This window comes from Mesoplodon mirus (genome assembly GCF_964341445.2).
Source record: "Mesoplodon mirus genome assembly, chromosome: 8".
Taxonomy (NCBI): domain Eukaryota; kingdom Metazoa; phylum Chordata; class Mammalia; order Artiodactyla; family Ziphiidae; genus Mesoplodon; species Mesoplodon mirus.
The window spans coordinates 96036073-96060038 of NC_138984.1; the positions used below are offsets into that span (position 1 = coordinate 96036073).

General features: G+C 37.0%; 1 protein-coding gene across 1 annotated transcript in view; it reads right to left on the reverse strand.

Moving 5' to 3' along the window:
- Positions 1-1076: 1076 nt before the first annotated feature.
- PDE1A (phosphodiesterase 1A) overlaps positions 1077-23966 on the reverse strand; it is a 351645-nt gene continuing 328755 nt past the window's right edge. Inside the window, exons 15-16 of the mRNA XM_082631382.1 lie at positions 3658-3774; positions 1077-1727 (exon numbers count right to left, since the gene is read on the reverse strand). Coding sequence (XP_082487508.1) covers positions 3701-3774 — 74 coding nt within the window. The 3' untranslated portion in view covers positions 1077-1727; positions 3658-3700. The remainder of the gene's footprint in view (positions 1728-3657; positions 3775-23966) is intronic.

Genomic DNA, 23966 nt, shown 5'->3' on the forward strand with positions numbered 1-23966 from the left:
AGAACATTTAAAAGCATCTTATACACAGTCTATGCACAAATATATCTTAAATTAAAATGCATACCTAATATGCATATAGAATATGGCTTACACATGAAAAGAGATCTAAATTGTGAGTTATAAAATCCCACACTTAGACTTAAAATTTTGCTTGTGATTGCATCCATTTCTAAAATATTGCTTAGCATTGTGGAACCCAGGGAAGAAGCATGTGCAACAGAAAACTCATTAGGATGGACAACCCACCTTCACTTTATTCTTTACTTGATGGCTACTCTTAATTTTTTCCACCCAATTCTACCATTCACAAAGACAAATTTGCTTAGTCTCACAATCATTGAAGAGTTTGTACAGTGAAAAGTTACAACACCTACTTGTGCTTGACCTTTCTTGTCAGCTAATAACAAATAAATGTAGCTCTTCAGTTTGGAGCAAAGGCAAGGCTCTGCACATGCTCAGGCAAAACATGACAAGGAAGCAGAGTCTCCAAGGGTTGCAGTTTGTTTCTGTGTGGTAAAATTATAAACTCACGTCAAATAACATTATCTGTACAGAAAAGTGTGGGATTCCATTTTCATAGACATTTTTGAATACACACACAGACACGCACACACACACACTTCTTGTCACTTATCCCTTGGCCTGTGATATATTTTGTTACATCCTGATGGGATCAACACCCCAGAAGGCAAATTCCATTCTCAGTTCTAGTGTCTGTCTCCAACAATGGCTGGAGGTTCTTGTCATCTTGGATCGTAGGTAATGCGTGACTTGCATTGTGATGACACCCATGTAGGTGATGCATTAGTGCTTTGAAATCACAGGGATGGATGCAGGCTGGTCCACTGCTTTCAGGGGCAGGTTTCACTGTGGTTTCCCAGCTTGAGAGTTACAATGAAGAGTTCATCAGGTCACAGAGCCAGGGCTCTGATGCTCCATTGTTGTCATAGGACTTCAACCACAGCTTCTGAGCAGCCCCGGCTCTCACTTTGTTCCCATGTATTTAAAATAACAAGGACAGGGCCTCCCTGGTGGCGCAGTGGTTGAGAGTCTGCCTGCCGATGCGGGGGATGCGGGTTCGTGCCCCGGTCTGGGAGGATCCCATATGCCGCGGAGCGGCTGGGCCCGTGAGCCATGGCCGCTGGGCCTGCGCGTCCGGAGCCTGTGCTCCGCAACGGGAGAGGCCACAACAGTGAGAGGCCCGCATACCGCAAAAAGAAAAAAAAAAATAATAAAATAAAATAACAAGGACAATCTAAATAGCCTCAGAGCTGCAAAAAATATTTTTCTATAATTTTGTTTTTGCTTTCCTTTTACTTAACATCTTGAAAAATTTACTGTAGTTATAGCACTCTGTATAAAACAAAGCAAGAAAGTAAAATTTTAAAATGCCTCATCTTCTGCACAAATATTGCATAGTTGCCTATGCAATAACTGGGTTCAACCTGATGAAAAATTAAAACTGTCCAACTTTTGTCTTAAAAACGTCTCTGGCTTGATTGAAGAAGGCCAAATTGTGGAGGAAGAGCAATGGCAGAAGCACTGGCCCAAATCTCTGGTAGCAACTTTGAGTGTATTTATTTGGCTAGAATTACTAGTTCAGAATTTATGTTCTTCTCTTATATGAGTCCGTAAAATGGCCTGTTTCCAAGTGTGTGTTGAAAGAGGAGAATATAGGTTTGTGGAAAATTGAGGATTTAGGATATTTTAGTGCTGTTCTCATTATCCTGAAATAAAATCCAAATGAAAATGAAGATCATGTTTTAGTCATATATAGGCATCAATCACTGAATGGCAATTTCACGTTGGACTTCATATAGCTTGTAAAAATAAGGGATTTATCAGTAGATAATAGATATTCTTTAAATCAGTTGGAATTCTTCCTGTCTCTTCTGTGTGTGCGTGCGTGAGTGCATGCGTATATGTGTGTATTTATGTATCTTTAAAGTTTGGATGGAGGGTACGCAGAAAAATTGCTGTAGCTAATATGAGACAATATCTTTAAATTGTTTAATACAGAGCTGGTTTTTAAAATTTCCATCAACTTTGTGGCTTGATTTCTATTTACAATCCCTATGTAAAATAGTAATCACAGTCACTAACTCTGGAATTGTTGATAGGACTAAATGAGATAATAAGTATGAGATGTTCATCACAGTGTCTGACACTGATAGTTGCTATTAATGAAACTATTATTATTAATTAAAGAGTCTTACAACTAACTCAAGAATACTGAGAAATGAATCATCTTAAAAGCTAATCACATTTTAACTGTGTCATATCTAAAACAACATTTAAGGAGCTACTGATAGTATATCAAAGGCTTGACGTGGTACCTGCAGCATTTTCTCTTGTCCCTACCGTCAAGGTACAAGACAGCAGGACTCATTTTTATATATTTTTTAAGGAGATACTAAGATATTCTACTATAAGAAACACATTCCTCCCTTTTAACTTCCTTCTAACTGCCTGCACCTTCTCTGTTGGTCCAAGACAGTGGTTCTCAAATTTAGTGTACAGAAATAGCAGTAGACTGAATTATTAAAAATTCAGATTCCTAAGGCATCACTCCCAGAGTTGGTAATTTGGTAGATCAAAGGTGAGCCCTAGAAGCTGATTTTTCTTTTAAACATCTTTATTGGAGTATAACTGCTTTACAATGGTGTATTAGCTTCTGCTGTATAACAAAGTGAATCAGCTATACATATACATATATCCCCATATCTCCTCCCTCTTGGGTCTCCCTCCCACCCTCCCTATCCCGCCACTCTAGGTGGACACAAAGCACGGAGTTGATCTCCCTGTGCTATGCAGCTGCTTCCCACTAGCTATCTATTTTACATTTGGTAGTGTATATATGTCCATGCCTCTCTCTCACTTCGTCCCAGCTTAGCCTTCCCCCTCCCCATATCCTCAAGTCCATTCTCTACGTCTGCGTCTTTATTCCTGTCCTGCCCCTAGGTTCTTCAGAACCATTTTTTTTTTTAAGATTCCATATATTTGTGTTAGCATATGGTATTTGTTTTTCTCTTTCTGACTTACTTCACTCTGTATGACAGTCTCTAGGTCCATCCACCTCACTACAAATAACTCAATTTCGTTTCTTTTTATGGCTGAGTTATATTCCATTGTATATATGTGCCACATCTTCTTTATCCATTCATCTGTTGATGGACACTTAGGTTGTAGAAGCTGAATTTTTAAAAAGGGAATCATTGATGCAAATGTCCACGGATTTTAGCAAATATTGATGTTGTTTCATAATATGTACTTGCTTTGTTATTATCACTCAGTGTAAACATTCATATTTCCTACATGATGTAGAAAAGGAAATTGGTATAAAACATTCATATTTCTTTTATGGAATAGTGGAAGAAACTAGGATTAAACCTCCCCATAGGATATAGCTTATTATTTTTAAAGGACTAAAAGGCCTCAGTAAATATAATTTTTATGGATGAATAAGTCAAGAATCCTTTGAAAAGGTAAATTTAAAAGTTAAATATTTAAAGCTTACCTGTTAATGTTTTGCTCCAGAAAACAGAGATTTAAAAGAAGAATCCAGGAAGACATTTAAGTAAGATAACTTTGTTTCTAATGATATTTTACAAACCATCCACTTCAGAAATAAATTTCTCATCTAAAAAATAAAATTACCTCTCATGTTTAAAATGACAGAAGCCTTTAAGGTGTTTCAAACCTATGAATGTGTCTCAGCATGTTTTTCTTCGGCACTTACTAGATCTTCTGAATTCTTATGAAGATCAGGCTCACCTAAAAAATAAGCAAACAAATAACAAATAAACAAAAACAAAATAGGTCTGAGGGAAAAAACCTAATAAGGTCAGGAAACTAAAGCAATTAGGAAAATGTTGAAGACTGGATTTTACAATGGATCTGTGGCACATTTCTCCAAAGATACCAAACATTTTCTTTTCAGCTTGTGGATTTATAGAGTATAACAAATCATCTTCTGGTGGTTATACAAATTTGTAAAGTTGCAAATTAATCTGGGAATACAGAAATGAAACAGATGAAACATGTTTAAATATGCATTAAATCAAACATAAAAATTATGCATGTTTTCCCCAAATATTTTTAATTGAAACAAATTCTTTTAAACAAACCCTCTGATGTTCAGTGTCTTTTATCACACATTGCTTAGTTGCTATGAATTTAAAACAAATGAGTACAAGAGAATGTAATGTTTAAGATAAGACATCATCTGCCAAAACAAACTATTGGGATTTATAATCTTAGAATCACTCAGCTTCTATATAAACCTTGAAAAAAATTAGCATGGAAAATGTTCCAACATTTCTAGAGAGGTTGCAGAGAATCTATCAAAAATAGAAACGTAAAGCAAAATGTACAGATAAAAGAGTCTTATTATATAAGAAAGATAAAAAAATGAGCAGAAATTAATTTTTGAGTCAATTATGATGCCTATATATGACTATATGACTTGATATTTCAGAAAACAGTCATATATGATAGAATGTTCTCTCCATCTGAAATGTGATTGAAAATATACTAACAATTAAACTTTGCACCAATTGATTTTGAGATCATTTCTCCAACAATTATATAATTATACAATTAGTGAACATATAGAACTTAGGGAGTATTATCACAAAGCAAAATTATTTTGTCCCTTACTTTCTCTTTAAAATATATGCAGTGGGAGAAACTTATCTTCTGTCCCAAGTTCAATCTTTCAGAGAGTATCAGGACTTTTCTAATCATTCTTAGGTAATAAAAACATCGTGTGATAACATTAAAATGCCAGTGTCTTAGGTCTGGTCACATATAATACAAATCAATCTTAAAACAAAGATAAAACTTCTTCCCAACCTTGGGTTTGTTGCAGAGCTTAGAAAGGGTGGTGATGGGGGGAGGGCATGATTGATGTTTCTTTCATTTCTTGTTTGCCCTCCCTCAACTGGCTACCTTGGACTCCTGAGCTGGAGCAAGGGAGAGAAGGAGGCTAAGAAGAGCAGCAAAGTTCCTCTATGACTAGTACTACTGTAGGATGGCTTTGCACTCACTAGACCAGGCAGGTGTTTAGAGCTGACTCTATTCTGTGAGCACATTCACGGGCTCTCCAGGGACCTCTTGCCAAGACCATGGCTGGAGACTTTGCACAACCTTGGTATGGACATATGAAACTCTGGTTCCTTTACAATGTCCACAGCCCCTGGAAATTTGTTGGTATGTCTCCAGCTTCTGTCTCCTGAGGTCCTATCATGCTTACAAATATAGGTAGGTTACATTTGGTTCACATGGAACATTCACTAGGCCTTTATTCCTATCAATTACTTGAAAAAGGCTGAAACCTATACAGCTTCCTCTCCTTCAGCTTATCTGTCACCTTCTAACCTTTTAGACCTCTCATGTAAGAACTAGATTCCATTCCCAATATCCCCCTAACTTCAAGCTCTCCAAGGGTGAAGCTATCTTCCTTTGATCTGAGGTGAAGAGGGAAGCATTTCTACATCTTTCTCAATAGCAGAGAACTCATTAAAGAAATCTTCCTCACAAATCCTATTCTAACCATCAACAACCTGGCCCTTTCAATTGTTTGAATTGGGTGAAGGTTATAGGCATTCTATTATTGACTTTTGGATCTTCTGTGAAATTTCTGCTTCCCAGGTCAATTTGTTTCTGACATTTATCATCTAGTCTTGGCTTATACTTCTGATTTAATATCGTGTTACTTATAACTAGATTATAGCAGAACAAAATAGACTAGAATAGAACAGAACGGAACAGAGTGGAAAAAATAGATTGAATTAAAAAGAAAGGAATATAAGTAATTAACAAATCTCTGTTTCTCAAAAGTTTTGAGAATCTTTTACAATGGACAAAGCTTTACCAATAATTGAATGCTCTTACTTCTAGTGGATAAAGAACTCACCAATAACAAAACAGTGGAAGAGGAGCAAAATAGCAAATGGTTAAAATGCAGCAATTACAAAAAAAAATCCCTAAATGTTACGTAGACTACATCCAAGAGTAATTCCATACATGCAATTAGAAAAGTAGCAATTTAAAACTATGACCAATTCAAGACAAGATTTTTGAAGCACTGGAAAAAAAAATTCCTTGAAACTGTAAAATTCTAGGTGTTTTCAGGGGCAGGTATACAACATTGGCAATCAATCGCATGGCAGCCACAATGCTTAGGAAAATACTGAATTTTCAAATTCAAATTCAAATCACATTACTTTTAGTTAATAAATCTTTAGTTGTAGAAGCCTTTACAACTAACTTGGATTACTTGGAAGTAACCCTTAGGCTTTCATAAAAAAGGGTTACTTGGAAGGGTTACTTGAAAGTAACGCTTAGGCTTTCATAAAAAAAGAAAGCCATATCATTCTGATATATCATTCTGACAGAAAAGAAGAACTGATTTGCATTTTTGAATTCATTACAGATCATGTTAGATAATCTTCATGACCCAAGAGTGATCTGTGTAAAAGACCTTCTTGAGAAGCATCCCTATAATCCAAGGTTCCAAACATTTTTGAATCAGAGTCCCCTCTTTTAGTTTGATGAAATGTATGACCTCCTTAAAGTAAAAGTCATAAATAAATGAAATGAAATACATGGGATTACAAGGGACTTCATTTTTATTAAAATATAATTATCAACATCTTTAAGTAATCCTTAACATGTGATACAGTAATATATGTGCTTCTTTACCAATGAGTTAAATAACAAGGTCTAGCTGCAGGTCTATCAGCTGAATAATTTTGAAATAATAATATCAAACAATACTTCAAGGTATCCCCATGAATTTAAATATGTTATGAAGATATTGATGATTTCTATTGGTGACAAACACAAATACCCCAAATGTTACTCTGTGTATTTTTGCCTGCAAACGAAGGAAATCCTAATTTTTAGTTAAAGATTAGTAAAAAAAATCACTCTCCAAGTGTACAGGCTCTATCTATATAACCTGGGTTAAAATCTTTGATCTAGTCTAACTTTATTTTATGGGTAAGAAACAGGCCCAGAATAATCAAGTGATTTCCTTCAGTGTAGATCACAAATAGATAACCTGAAGTAAAAATTATTGGCATTTAAGTCACTATTATTTCAACAAGACCCATAAAGTGACCTAGGAATTTCATTTTACTGAAGAGATTTGCAAGTTCCCATACATAGGAAGCTACACCTTAGGAATGAATGCAATGGGTTTGTTCAAAGCAGGTGCATAGAAGCTTGGTTGATAGCCAGGAAACAGACAGTGAAAGGAAGGAAACTTGAATAATTCTGTTCATCTCAAAGAGCTTTTAGGTGTTCATCTAAATGTTGAAATTTGAAAAAAGTAATTTGTAAAATGATGGAAATATGTTTTTTGCTTTATAAACACAGTGTAAAATCAGAGGGGTGCAAGGAGGGGATAGAGGTCATAGGAGGGACAGATCTACACAAATAAACAGAAATCCTTTAAATTTAGTTAATCTAAATCTTAGCCTGCAATTTGAGCTCACTATTATTATATTAGAATCATAGTACGTTAGCTTTGTAGATGATATAAATAATACTTGCAGGGAATAATGTAAGGCACATGATCAGCTGGGTATTAGAGACTCCAGTTGTCCAGTTATGGGTCTTGTTGAACTAGTATTTAAAAAGTAATCTGCTAGGATAAATTATTATACAATTGAAAATATATCAGGGGCTTCCCTGGTGGCGCAGTGGTTGAGAGTCTGCCTGCTAATGCAGGGGACACGGGTTCGAGCCCTGGTCTGGGAGGATCCCACATGCCGCGGAGCAACTAGGCCCGTGAGCCACAACTACTGAGCCTGTGCGTCTGGAGCCTGTGCTCTGCAACAAGAGAGGCCGCGATAGTGAGAGGCCCGCGCACCGTGATGAAGAGTGGCCCCCCGCTTGCTACAACTAGAGAAAGCCCTCGCACAGAAACGAAGACCCAACACAGCCAAAAATATAAATAAATTAATTAATTAAAAAAAAAAGAAAGAAAATATATCAGTAATAACACTTTGTGAACAACTGCTAGGTGGCGGGCACTATTTTTTAAATTTAATTTAATTTAATTTTTTTTTTGCTGTACGCGGGCCTCTCACTGTTGTGGCCTCTCCCGCCGCGGAGCACAGGCTCCAGACGCGCAGGCTCATGGGCCCAGCCGCTCCGCAGCATGCGGGATCCTCCCGGACCGGGGCACAAACCCGTGTCCTCTGCATCGGCAAGCAGACTCCCAACCGCTGCGCCACCAGTGAAGCCTGGCGGGCACTATTTTAAGAGCTTCACTTATCTTAATTACCTGAATCTTCACGGCAAAGTGTAGAAACTGATATGTAGGTTGAGTCATCTGACCAAGGTTTCAGGTCTGTCTAGTGGCTGAATCTCTCTGACAAAGTCCAACCAGAATCTTGCCCTCTAGCTTCACCATTTCCCAAACTAAAATTATTTGCATACCACCTTCACCATTTCTGCCATATCTATACGCCATTTATTCTATTAGTTACTAATATTTTTCTTTACACAGACTTTAAATCTATTCTCTTTTCAAAGATTAGTTTTGTCCTAAATAGTAATATCCAAGATATAACAGATTTGATGTGCTTGTTGTGTTTTCCTAACATGCAGAATTCATAATTAACAAAAAGATAATTTCTTCTATAAACACAATAATTGATTTAATTTAATGGCTTATATTTGCCCTCATACATTTCTCACTTATCTGACCCAACAATCCCTGCATGGAGTAGTAAAACTATCACCATAATTTCCACTTTAGAAATGAGGAACACATGGTCAGAAGGAATGACTGACTACTCCAAGGCACCATGAGACTGTGGGAGACAGACCCCCATATTATCCCTTAAAAAATACTCCAGTTAATTTTCCATACTTAGAAGAAGCAGCAAACAGTGTTTGAAAAATACTTGGCAAAAATTGGTTTGTGTAGTCCTTTCAGCAGAAATACTATTTCTGAGTTATACTGCATTATCATTTCTTCATAAGAAAAACGTTACCTTTGCTATGTATAGCAGTATTTCCTCATGCAGGCAGATCTGTCTAGGTTGATTCAGCTCTATTTTTGGTCCATTTATGTAGCTTACGTTGCCAATAACTAGAAAGAATTGATGATCTAGGATTGAAAGTTATAGTTACTGGAGAAACGTATTGTGGGATAAATCGGAGCTTCTGATTCTAAATGGTGTGTTGACATCTGTATAATATGATTTGCCTTGTAGGTTGGGAATAAGAAATCTTCACATCAGGAGAAAATACTCTTCATTTAAATGCCTCTTGAGAGGAAACTGTTGTGTATTTTCTGCCTGAGGATAAATTTTGCTGTGTGCATGAAGGTAACAGTAAGCCAAGGAAGGAGTGAACACTAAATACCAAGAGAGATGAGAAGAAAAAAAGAGGTGAGGCTGCTGAAGAAAAATTCCACCTCTTTCCAAATGTGCTAGTTTCAACCCTGTAAAGTTAGAGGAAGTAATGCCTTATTTCATAAAGTGTTATATAAGATACACATCAAGAAATAGCGAATTATTTTTTGGTCAACTAAAGCAGTACAAAACACACCGATTCACATTAGCAATGTGAATGAATCCCAATACACATGTATTAAGCACCTAAAGATGTGGTGAGTCCTGCACAGAGATGATCAGAGGTGATCTGTGGAAAATGAATGCACGATCTCTATGTATATTCATCTGCCATTCTGTAACATTTCACTCCACTTGGGGAGCAAATAGCACATTAAACAGCCAGAAATCTTAAAGTTCCATAGAAACTAGAGTTTAAACAATGAAGAGAGGTAGTGAGATGTCTTCTTAAAAGAGTTCAGTCTAAAATTGGGTCTATAGGATGTATGTGTTTTGGTGGCATGAGGATAGGAATAGTCTCCTAAGGAGGGGAGTGAGGAGGTGAGATGGAAGAGCAGAATGGAATATAAGTGAAGGCAGCAGATTGGAAAGAAAAAGATGTGCCAAGGAAGAAGTGAAGCCCAGTTGCGAAAACTTGACTCAGAGTTCCTGCCCACTGACTAAAGTAATGGTTTCTCCTTCAGTGTCATTCTTTTAGAGGAAAGCTCTCACACCTATTGAAATGCTCTTATTCTCAGATGGAATTTGTCTGATTGAATCACAGATCTTTTTTTTTCTTTTTTAAGCAGGCTCTGGTGGCAGGGAGATGGTGAGAAAGTAAGGGCGTTGATTGTCTTTGAAGGTAGGGAAGTTGGGAGGGCAGCAATGGAGAAAGAAGGTCTAGGGTTGTGAAATGAAGACCACTCAAGTCATACTCTGTCTGCTGTAAAGAGTGGTGAGAACGGTTGCGGAAATTTTAAGATTTGGCTCTTAGAACCAATTTAACATGAGAGGCAGTATGGGTCTTCTCTACTTTCTCAATCAGGGAAAAGATGGGATGAAAATTGAATCTGAGAGGTGCAGCAAAAATTCACATTTTCTTTATCTTTTATAAGCAAAAAAATACATGAAGAGTACTAATTTTAGGTAATCTAAACTAGTTTTAAAAGTTAAAACTTGGAAAAAAATTGTAAAATGATAGAAACACTTTGGCTTTGCTTTTAGTATTCTAGTTAATTGGGTTTTCTATTTAAAGCTAGATTAAGAAAAAAAAATTTCAATTGCTTTCAGTAAAAATGTTTAAATATGTCAATATGTAAACCTACTTTTGTGCCTAAATGGAGAATACTGAACATAATTGAACTTGTTTTAATGATAGATAATCCTGCAAAAAAAACCTGAGGGTTACTGTTCTAAACATAAGCCATTAATTCTCACTCTCCTATACATGTAGAATAGAGTATCATCCATGTTTAGTGGCTCTAGGTAACTACTAAAAAGATCAATTCTTGATTTTACTGCTTTGTCACCAATTCTACTCAATTGGAAAATTAAAAATAGTTGAAAGTTCTACTTTCAATGTGAGATTTTATAACATAATGCTACTACTATCAGAAAATTATTTCTCAAATTGCTCAATTTTAATAATGTCAGAAAGAAAAATCAATGAGGCATGTACATGATATATCTTCCTACTTATCCACAATCTCTGGCCTACAATTTTCCATAAGGTTCTGAGCTCTTGTGTTTTAAAATGGGTCCAAACATGGACGTGAAGAAGGTGTGATCAGATTTTAAACTGTAGGTCTTTACACAAAACCTTTAAAAAGGATAAAATACATAAACAACTTTAAATTTCAAATTCTTATTATAATCTGTCTACATGTATTTTAACATGAATATGCTGTTACATATTGATTTATTAAATCATAAGTTATCTGTTAGAAAGATACAGATTAATGAGTAAAAATTGCAAAGTTTATTACTGTTAATAATATTAGCAGCAACTACAAAAACAGTAGTTAATATTAAGGAAATAGTTACCATGTGCCGAGAACTATGCCAGGTGCTTCTTATATTTTATCATTTAATCCTGCCAACAATTTCTATTGCCCGAGATCACATACCATCTAAGGAGCAGAACTGAGCCTTCAACCTCAATGTACTAACCTGAATAGTCTGGTCGCCCAGTATTAACTCCCTGACCCACAGGGGCAAGTTTCTATTGGATCTGAAAGAGTGAATGCATTTTGTGTTGCCTGGAGACATGCAACTGCAAAGATTCAAGTTGAAAAACATGACATTTTTAATCTTCCTGTTCTGACAAGCTACTAAAATTCAAACTTCAGTTTTTCAGAGAAGAATGAGTAGTTTGATAGTAAGCAGCCCTCCCTACAAAACAAAACTCACTTTTTACTATTACTTCCTGTAGTAACACCTGCAGTAGAAGACAGGCTAAGAAAGACTCAAATCCCAAGACCCACACAGGGCTATACTCAGGAGGATTTCAAAGTGAAGGACTGCAAGAAGGACCCAGATGTTCTCTTGCCATGTTCTCATACCATGGAGAAGAAATAATAGAAATTTCTGACTCCAGGAATAATGAGAAGTTATTCAATTTAAAATCCAGCATAAATATATGACTGAGGTAAATATCTATGCTTAAAAAAATCAAAAGGTGTAAATGTGAAAACCCCACCATCATTTTTGTCTCAATGATTTCTGACTAGCCATCCTGTAATACCATAGCCAACCAATCACTCTAGATCTTAGGGATCGCAAACTGCACACATTGTTTACCTTGCATATTCATGCATAGCAAGAGCAATGAATTGTTTCTACTCTAAGATGGCAAACATCACAAATTACTAATTTTTTAGTGTTTATGATCAAATTCTTCAGTGGAGAGAGCACATTTTTTTTGGTATGAGTTTCCATCTAGGGAAGATGAGAGAAGAAAGAATCAGGAAAGTATGTCTCCTTTGGCTTTGTTCATCATTTTCCCCTTGGAGACAAAAACCATGTACAATCTTCATCAAGTTGAATACATAATTTTCAGCAAGTAGATACTTACTACAGAAAAAAGATTCATAAAATATTGGGGGCATGCATAATCCAAAACTCTAGGAGGCTTTAGATGCCCCTGATGATATTCTATACATATTGTTTGACAAATGCATAAACTAAATTGACTTGGTGATACCAAATTCCCAAACAATTAATTGTTTTTTCCGTCTTATTCAGCTTTAGTCACCAAATCTTAGAGGGTTTAGTTGGTAACTACATTAATTAAGGTCTAAGAATCAGCCAAAATAGAAATCAATCTCACATAATCATCTATCCCTTAACCTGGAATGAGAAAGGCTAGTGTTCTTACAAAATGCTTTCCATGCTATTTTTTCTCTCCTATGTACATGTTCCTGTCTGACTTAGGCTGGTTATGCTGAGGGGCTATTTTGAAGACACGTGTGGAGAGAGCCTTATCTACTTATAGTTGTTGAAGTTAGTAGTGGAATAAATTGCTTCTCTTGGTCATGTATGCAATACTCCTATTACAGTACTCCTTTATAAATTGCAAATCCATGCTTTAAAATAAAAGCACTTTAAGCAATTAGTCACAAAGCACTTTACTGATCTACAACATTTAGCCAGGGTTATGGGAGCAGTGCTATCTCTAATCTATAATGGCTAATACAACAGGATTATTCTCATGATGAACTCATTTAAAATAAATTGTAGGTGCTCTATTATCTCTACATCGAAGAAAACATCAAAACTATTGCCTTGAGACAGCAGTGAAGATGGCAGAAGAGTAAGACACGGAGATCACCTTCCGCCCCACAGATACATCAGAAATACATCTACACGTGGAACAACTCCTACAGAACACCTACTGAACGCTGGCAGCCCTCAGACCTCCCCAAAGGCAAGAAACTCCCCACGTACCTGGGTAGGGCAAAAGAAAAAAGAATAAACAGAGACAAAAGAATAGGGACAGGACCTGCACCAGTCGGAGGGAGCTGTGAAGGAGGAAAGGTTTCTACACACTAGGAAGCCCCTTCGCGGGCAGAGACTGCGAGTGGCGGAGGGGGAAAGCTTCGGAGCCGTGGAGAAGAGCGCAGCCACAGGGAAAGTGGAGAGATTCCCGCAAAGGGGATCGGTGCCGACCAGCACTCGCCAGCCCGAGAGGCTTGTCTGCTTACCCGCAGCGCAGGGAGAGGACTGGCGGCGTGAACACAGCCTGAAGGGGTTAGTGCACCACAGCTAGCCAGGAGGGAGTCCGGGAAAAGGTCTGGAGCTGCCGAAGAGGCAAGAGACTTTTTCTTCCCTCTTTGTTTCCCGGTGCGCGAGGAGAGGGGATTAAGAGCGCTGCTTAAAGGAGCTCCAGAGACAGGCGCGAGCCGCGGCTAACAGCGCGGACCCCAGAGATGGGCACGAGACGCTAAGGCTGCTGCTGCCGCCACCAAGAAGCCTGTGTGCGAGCACAGGTCACTATCCACACCTACCTTCTGGGGAGCTTGTGCAGCCCGCCACTGCCAGGGTCCCGGGATCCAGGGACAACTTCACCGGGAGAACGCACGGCGCGCCTCACGCTGGTGCAACGTCACGCTGGCCCCTGCCGCCGCAGGCTCGCCCCGCACTCCGTGCCCCTCCCTCCCTCCGGCCTGAGTGAGCCAGAGCCCCCGAATCAGCGTCTCCTTTAACCCTGTCCTGTATGAGCGTAGAACAGACGCCCTCCCACGACCTACACGCAGAGGCGGGGCCAAATCCAAAGCCGAGCCCCAGGAGCTGTGCGAACAAAGAAGAGAAAGGGAAATCTCTCCCAGCAGCCTCAGGAGCAGCGGATTAAATCTCCACAATCAACTTGATGTACCCTGCATCTGTGGAATACCTGAATAGACAAGGAATCATCCAAATTGAGGAGGTAGACTTTGAGAGCAAGATTATTTTTTCCCCTTTTCCTCTTTTTGTGAGTGTGCATGTGTATGCTTCTATGTGAGATTTTGTCTGTATAGCTTTGCTTTCACCATTTGTCCTAGGGTTCTATCCGTCCTTTTTTTTTTTCTTTTTAATTAAAAAAATTTTTTTCTTAATAATTATTTTTTATTTTAATAACATCATTAATTTCTTTTCTTTTATCCTCTTTCTTTCTTTCTTTCTTTCTTTCTTTCTTTCTTTCTTTCTTTCTTTCTTTCTTTCTTTCTACTTTTTCTCCCTTTTATTCTGAGCCATGTGGATGAAAGGCTCTTGGTGCTGCAGCCAGGAGTCAGTGCTGTGGCTCTGAGGTGGGAAAGTCAACTTCAGGACACTGGTCCACAAGAGACCTCCCAGCTTCATGTAATATCAAACAGTGTAAATCTCCCAGAGATCTACATCTCAACACAAACACCCAGCTTCACTCAACAACCAGCAAGCTACAGTGCTGGACACCCTATGCCAAACAACTAGCAAGACAGGAACACAACACCACCCCTTAGCAGAGAGGCTGCCTAAAATCATAATAAGGCCACAGACACCCCAAAACACACCACCAGACGTGGACCTGCCCACCAGAAAGACAAGATCCAGCCTTATCCACAAGAACACAGGCACTAGTCCCCTCCACCAGGAAGCCTACACAACCCACTGAACCAACCTTAGCCACTGGGGACAGACACCAAAAACAACAGAAACTACGAACCTGTAGCCTGCAAAAAGGAGACCCCAAACACAGTAAGATAAGCAAAATTAGAAGACAGAAACACACACAGCAGATGAAATAGCAAGATAAAAACCCACCAGACCTAACAAATGAAGAGGAAATAGGCAGTCTACCTGAAAAAGAATTCAGAATAATGATAGTAAAGATGATCCAAAATCTTGGAAAGAGAATAGAGAAAATGCAAGAAACATTTAACAAGGACCTAGAAGAACTAAAGATGAAACAAGCAATGATGAACAACACAATAAATGAAATTTAAAATACTCTAGAAGGGATCAATAGCAGAATAACTGAGGCAGAAGAACAGATAAGTGACCTGGACGATAGAATACTGGAAATAACTACTGCTGAGCAGAATAAAGAAAAAAAGAATGAAAAGAACAGAGGACAGTCTCAGAGACCTCTGGGACAACATTAAACGCACCAACATTCGAATTATAGGGGTTCCAGAAGAAGAAGAGAAAAAGAAAGGGACTGAAAAAATATTTGAAGAGATTATAGTTGAAAACTTCCCTAATATGGGAAAGGAAAAAGTTAATCAAGTCCAGGAAGCACACAGAGTCCCATACAGGATAAATCCAAGAAGAAACATGCCACGACACATATTAATCAAACTGTCAAAAATTAAATACAAAGAAAACATATTAAAAGCAGCAAGGGAAAAACAACAAATAACACACAAGGGAATCCCCATAAGGTTAACAGCTGATCTTTCAGCAGAAACTCTGCAAGTCAGAGGGACTGGCAGGACATATCTAAAGCGATGAAGGAGAAAAACCTACAACCAAGATTACTCTACCCAGCAAGGATCTCATTCAGATTTGATGGAGAAATTAAAACCTTCACAGACAAGAAAAAGCTAAGAGAATTCAGCAACAACAAACCAGCTTTACAACAAATGCTAAAGGACCTTCCCTACGCAAGAAACACAAGAGAAGGAAAAGACCTACAATAACAAACCCAAAACAATTAAGAAAATGGGAATAGGAACATACATATCGACAATTACCTTAAATGTAAATGGATTAAATGCTCCCACCAAAAGACACAGACTGGCTGAATGGATACAAAAACAAGACCCATATATATGCTGTCTACAAGAGACCCCCTTCAGACCTAGAGACACATATAGACTGAAAGTGAGGGGATGGAAAAAGACATTCCATGCAAATGGAAACCAAAAGAAAGCTGGAGTAGCAATTCTCATATCAGAAAAAATAGACTTTAAAATAAAGACTACTAGAAGAGACAAAGAAGGACACTACATAATGATCAAGGGACTGATCCAAGAAGAAGATATAACAATTGTAAATATTTATGCACCCAACATAGCACCTCAATACATAAGGCAAATACTAACAGCCATAATAGGGGAAATCGACAGTAACATATTCATAGTAGGGGACTTTAACACCGCACTTTCACCAATGGACAGATCATCCAAAATGAAAATAAATAAGGAAACACAAGTTTTAAATGATACATTAAACAAGATAGACTTAATTAATACTTATAGGACATTCCATCCCAAAACAACAGAATACATATTTTTCTCAAGTGCTCATGGAACATTCTCCAAGATAGATCATATCTTGGGTCACAAAACAAACCTTGGTAAATTTAAGAAATTTGAAATTGTATCAATTATCTTTTCCGACCACAATGCTATGAGACTAGATATCAATTACAGGAAAAGATCTGTAAAAAATACAAACACATGAAGGCTAAACAATACACTACTTAATAACGAAGTGATCACTGAAGAAATCAAAGAGGAAATCAAAAAATACCTAGAAACAAAGGGCAATGGAGACACGATGACCCAAAGCCTATGGGATGCAGCAAAAGCAGTTCTAAGAGGGAAGTTTATAGCAAAACAATCCTACCTTAAGAAACAGGAAACATCTCGAATAAACAACCTAAACTTGCACCTAAAGCAATTAGAGAAAGAAGAACAAAAACATCCCAAAGTCAGCAGAAGTAAAGAAATCATAAAGATCAGATCAGAAATAGAAAAAGAAATGAAAGAAACAATAGCAAAGATCAATAAAACTAAAAGGTGGTTCTTTGAGAAGACAAACAAAATTGATAAACCACTAGCCAGACTCATCAAGAAAAAAAGGGAGAAGACTCAAATCAATATAATTAGAAATGAAAGAGGAGAAGTAACAACTGACACTGCAAATATACAAAAGATCATGAGAGATTACTACAAGCAACTCTATGCCAATAAAAAGGACAACCTGGAAGAAATGGACAAATTCGTAGAAATGCACAACCTGCCAAGACTGAATCAGGAAGAAATAGAAAATATGAACAGACCAATCACAAGCACTGAAATTGAAACTGTGATTAAAAAAATCTTCCAACAAACAAAAGCCCAGGACCAGATGGCTTCACAGGTGAATTCTATCAAGCATTTAGGAAGAGCTAACACCTATCCGTCTCAAACTCTTCCAAAATATAGCAGAGGGAGGAACACTCCCATACTCCTTCTATGAGGCCACCATCACCCTGATACGAAAACCACACAAGGATGTCACAAAGAAAGAAAACTACAGGCCAATATCACTGATGAACATAGATGCAAAAATTCTCAACAAAATACTAGCAAACAGAATCCAACAGCACATTAAGAGGATCATACACCATGATCAGGTGGAGTTTATTCCAGAAATGCAAGGATTCTTCAATATACGCAAATCAATCAGTGTGATACACCATATTAACAAATTGAAGGAGAAAAACCATATGATCATCTCAATAGATGCGGAGAAAGCTTTCAACAAAATTCAACACCAATTTATGATAAAAACCCTCCAGAAAGTAGGCATAGAGGGAACTTTCCTCAATATAATAAAGACCATATATGACAAACCCACAGCCAGCATCATCCTCAATGGTGGAAAATTGAAAGCATTTCCACTAAGATCAGGAACAAGACAAGGTTGCCCACTCTCACCACTCTTATTCAACATAGTTTTGGAAGTTTTAGCCACATCAAGGAGAGAAGAAAAGGAAATAAAAGGAATCCAAATCAGAAAGAAAGAAGTAAAGCAGTCACTGTTTGCAGATGACATGATACTATACATAGAGAATCCTAAAGATGCTACCAGAAAACGACTAGAGCTAATCAATGAATTTGGTAAAGTAGCACGATACAAAATTAATGCACAGAAATCTCTGGCATTCCTATACATTAATGATGAAAAATCTGAAAGTGAAATCAATAAAACACTCCCATTTACCATTGCAACAAAAAGAATAAAATATCTAGGAATAAACCTACCTAAGGAGACAAAAGACCTGTATGCAGAAAATTATAAGACCCTGATGAAAGAAATTAAAGATGATACAAATAGATGGAGAGATATACCATGTTCTTGGATTGGAAGAATCAACATTGTGAAAATGACTCTATGACCCAAAGCAATCTACAGATTCAATGCAATCCCTATCAAACTATCACTGGCATTTTTCACAGAAATAGAACAAAAAATTTCACAATTTGTATGGAAACACAAAGGACCCTGAACAGCCAAAGCAAACTTGAGAATGAAAAACGGAGCTGGAGGAATGAGGCTCCCTGACTTCATACTACAAAGCTACAGCAATCAAGACAGTATGGTACTGGCACAAAAACAGAAATATAGATCAATGGAACAGGATAGAAAGCCCAGAGATAATCCGACACACATACTGTCACCTTATCTTTGATAAAGGAGGCAGGAATGTACAGTGGAGAAAGGACAGCCTCTTCAATAAGTGGTGCTGGGAAAACTGGACAGGTACATGTAAAAGTATGAGATTAGAACACTCCCTAACACCATACACAAAAATAAGCTCAAAATGGATTAAAGACCTAAATGTAAGGCCAGAAACTATCAAACTCTTAGAAGAAAACATAGGCAGAACATCCTATGACATAAATCACAGCAAGATCCTTTTTGACTCACCTCCTAGAGAAATGGAAATAAAAACAAAAATAAACAAATGGGACCTAATGAAACTTCAAAGCTTTTGCACAGCAAAGGAAACCATAAAGAAGATGAAAAGACAACCCTCAGAATGAGAGGAAATATTTTCAAATGAAGCAACTAACAAAGGATTAATCTCCAAAATTTAGAAACAGCTCATGCAGCTCAATAACAAAAAAACAAACAACCCAATCCAAAAATGGGTAGAAGACCTAAATAGACATTTCTCCAAAGAAGATATACAGAGTGCCAACAAACACATGAAAGAATGCTCAACATCATTAATCATTAGAGAAATGTAAATCAAAACTACAATGTGATATCATCTCACATCGGTCAGAATGGCCATCATCAAAAAATCTACAAACAATAAATGCTGGAGAGGGTGTGGAGAAAAGGGAACACTCTTGCACTGCTGGTGGGAATGTGAATTGGTACAGCCACTATGGAGAACAGTATGGAGGTTCCTTAAAAAACTACACATAGAACTACCATATGACCCCACAATCCCAGGATTGGGCATATACCCTGAGAAACCATAATTCAAAAAGAGTCATGTACCAAAATGTTCATTGCAGCTCTATTTACAATAGCCAGAAGATGGAAACAACCTAAGTGTCCATCATCAAATGAATGGATAAGGAAGATGTGGCACATATATACAATGGAATATTACTCAGCCATATAAAGAAACAAAATTGAGTTATTTGTAGTGAGGTGGATGGACCTAGAGTCTGTCATACAGAGTGAAGTAAGTCAGAAAGAAAAAGACAAATACTGTATGCTAACACATCTACATGGAGTCTAAGAAAAAAAAAATGTCATGAAGAACCTAGGGGTAAGACAGGAATAAAGACACAGACCTATTAGAGAATGGACTTGAGGATATGGGGAGGGGGAAGGGTAAGCTGTGACAAAGTGAGAGAGTGGCATGGACATATATACACTACCAAACGTAAAATAGCTAGTGGGAAGCAGCCGCATAGCACAGGGAGATCAACTCCGTGCTTTGTGACCACCTAGAGGGGTGGGATAGGGAGGGTGGGAGGGAGGGAGATGCAAGAGGGAAGAGATATGGGAACATATGTATATGTATAACTGATTCACTTTGTTATAAAGCAGAAACTAACACACCATTGTAAAGCAATTATACTCCAATAAAGATGCAAAAAAAAAAAAAAACTATTGCCTTACTTTTGTGAACTTCTTTTATTTGATGAGATTTCTATTTCTTACTGATGATTCTGGGTTTTCTGTAACCAACAGACCTTCACAGAAGCTTAGTCCAGATGGAAGGGTGATATGGAAACATAGACCCCTTCTGAAAGAATCCCATGTCCAGAGTAATGAGATAATATTACTGTGTGGGTTCTTGTGCTGAACTTCTCTCTTAACCTTCACAAAAGTTTCCTGATACAAATCACAATTAGTCCAAGTCTTCCAAGATCATTCACTACAAGTTGTTTTGCTAAAAAACTAGCCTAGTTTGGGTTTTGAAGAATGATATAGAAATAAAGTTTGAGCATCAGATTCTTGAAGGTTTTCATCATTTTCCCTAGAGGGCTTATATACTAACCCTCACCTGAAGAGATTTCTTGGATCACTTTTCCTTTCCCCTTCATTTTTCATAATTTCTTCGGAGGAATTATATATATCTAAGCAAGGTCAAAGACTTCAGCTATAAACATTTTTTTGCATGATTTCTGGGAATTTCCTAGATTCCTATAGTTAACAAGGGAAAATTATGTTAGGCAAAGTATGAACAACAGTCCAAGAAGGAGTAAACTCAGAAATGAAAAGTTTGGGCTGCATAGAAGGCCTAAATCTAGGCATACTTTAGGGGATAATAACTACGATGGTAAAATACTCTTTTGGGAACGAAGTGAATTGCCACAAACCAAGTTTGCTGGATTAGCTAAAATTTCTTCTTTTTGAAAGCATTTAGGTCGGAAGAATACTCGTTTTTAGAATTGTTCTCTTTTCCTAAAGGGTTCTATGCCAAGAAAAAGTAAAGGCAAGTATCTTAAGTGGCAGAGTCCTCAACAGAAAGTATTTGGATAAAGGTGGTTCATTTCAGCTCTATAAATTGGGTAACTCTACCAGATATCCAGAATAAGCCAATTCCATTCCTTCATTCACTCATGCAGAAAACTGTATGGATCTGAGAGATATTTGGGAGATATACTCTATAGGCTATCTTGATGGATTAAGCTAAGAATGAAAGTTGACAGAAGAGTTACGATCAATTTACCGTACAGCAATTCACTCAGTTGACTGATGGAATTGATCCACTGCATATTTTCTCATGAGTTAAGCATAAACTCATATCAAAATTTTTATGAGCAGGTACTGTTTTTCCATAGTATATTTCTTTAAGGAAGCCTTCTATAAGATCTCCATATAGTTTGGAGACATATATGTGAGTGCAAGAGAATAATAAGAATTATAGTATAAAACACTAAATTCTAAAAACTTGGCAAGCATTTACTCATTTAATTCTCACAGCAGCTATTTTTGTGATCCTCACTTTAGAAATCAGCAAACTGAAACAGATTAAATAACTTGTTTGATTACATAGCAAATAAGTGATGGGAACAGGATCAAATAAGATAGTCCATTTCCAGGGTTCTATACTCTACTATGCAGCCTTCTTGGGTGTAATTTAATACCTGCTATGTTTTTTTGTCTTTCCTCAGTATAATTATCTGCCTTATATTTGAAATCACATCTGATTGGTAAATGATAGCCTTTTTTTTTCTCCTGAAGGCAGAGTCAGAGAGTAAGAATAAATAAACTTCTTTGTGAAAATACATTCTTCAATATTAGACACCGGCCAGTGTCAGCTAATTAATTATTGGGGTGTTCCTACTAGCCTAGTACCATAACCATTAGGTCAACTATTAGGGGATCACATTAAAGAAGGGGTAGAAGAGCAATTCTCAAAAAAATAAACTTTTCAGGAGGAAAATACCTTGGCTAACCTTAAACTGAATTATACATTGGACAAGTCATTCTCAAATCTCACAAAAAACAATATATTAAGGCATTTTTCCCCTGTTGTTCACACTTACTAAAATATAGACATTTTTTCAGAGATATCTCTCCCTTAAAACTTTTATAAATCATTTTTTAATGGCAGAAAATTATTAAAGCATTTGCTCAGCAAGACAAATGGTAGAATTAATATAAAAGATAAATTAAGTTTATGAAAGTCACATTACCTTTTTGGTGTTTTGGAAAGGGGATATCCAAAGTGAAAATGTATGGATAAACTTTATTGCAGAAATGACAAAATTAGGGATTAGCTGCTCAAAGAAAATTTATTGACACTCACCATGTTAGTAAAGAGAAATGCTACAAAATGCCACTTAAACAGATATTTGAAAACATAAAGATGCTGATGTGGTCATAGCAGCTGAGCCAGGTCAACTAAGGAATTTGTAGCTGTTACTTATGTGGTTTGCGACACCAATTAAACAATCTGCAGAAATGGATCCCCTTTCTCTCACAGGGCCCCATAGATTTCCAGCAAGTAGACTGAAATCTCCAGGTCTTTTGGTCAAATTAGAGCTGTTACCAGGCATGAGGTTTTACTTAAAGATGTTTACTGATCAGGAAAACTTAACATTTCTGTGAACTGGTTTTTGCTTCTGAATAAAAAGGTACTTATTTCAACAATCTAGAGAATAGGCTATAAAAAGAAGTTGTGAAAAACTAAATTGTAATCAGCATTTATAATCAGCTATGTTTGTAGGAATTATTGTGGTAAAATTACCAAGATAAATATAATTGATACATTTTTCTTAATTTTAAATATATTTTATTTTGTTCCTGAAAACTTTTGTGAATTTTTTTATTCATCAGTGGTGATCCTGAGATGATTCCTTTGTTTTCTAATTCAACTTATTTTTTTCTGCATTTGAATTGCTGCCTAAAAAGCCTGGATTCTCAGGGAGCTCAATTCTAGTTGATTTCAACTAAAGTAGACACTCTCAGAATCTAATAGGATGTATTTTTTTAAGTGAGGTATAATTTACATATATATTAGTTTATATATTAGTTTTGGGTGCGTAACATAATAATTCAATATTGTATACACTGCAAAATGATCACCAAAATAAGATGGATGGAGGGGAGCAGTAGAATCTTCTGGAAATAACTTCTTATATCCTGACTACCTCCAACTATGAATAAAATCTCAAAGTTGCCCCAAGATAAACTAGCTTCAGAGACCACCTTCACCCCCAAGTTGAGTAAGGACCACATCTTCCTTCCACTCATCTTCTTACCAGCCCAGATTTCTGCTTGTTGTAGTCCTCCTACCCTCGGGGAAAACATTTCTTCATCATCACTGAGCCAAACGATAATCACTAGGGAAAGCAAGCCTGAATCTTCACATTCTTTCCAAGCTTTATTGTCCATGCAAATATAGGTGAGGAATTCACACACACTAGAGAAATATCATTTAAAATGCCCCTAAATTCTGCAATTATTACAAGTTCATCAAGAAACAGTTCCAGCAAGCCTTCTGCTCTGGAATAATTTGGAAAATGTAAATAAACCAACCAGTCACAAATAACTTCTAGATGATGATCTAGAAACTATCCAGAAGGTTACTGGCTTTGAATTTACAGAAACTAGGCACAAATCCCAGCCTTTTCAAAGACTGATTGTGTGAATTTAGACCAATAATTTAGCCTCATTGAGCCTCAGTTTTATCAGACTACAATTCTTCCATGTAGATTTGCTATAATAAATGTTTGTATAAATGACCAATGGGCAAATCAATAAAGGATGTAAAATTTCACTCCCAAATTCATAATTTTTCAACATTTTAAAAGAATAATGTCTATAAGATATAACTTGAATATTTGAAAGCTCATAGGATCAGTTATGTTGGGATTAGACAGAAGGTTTGATGAAGCAATTATGATA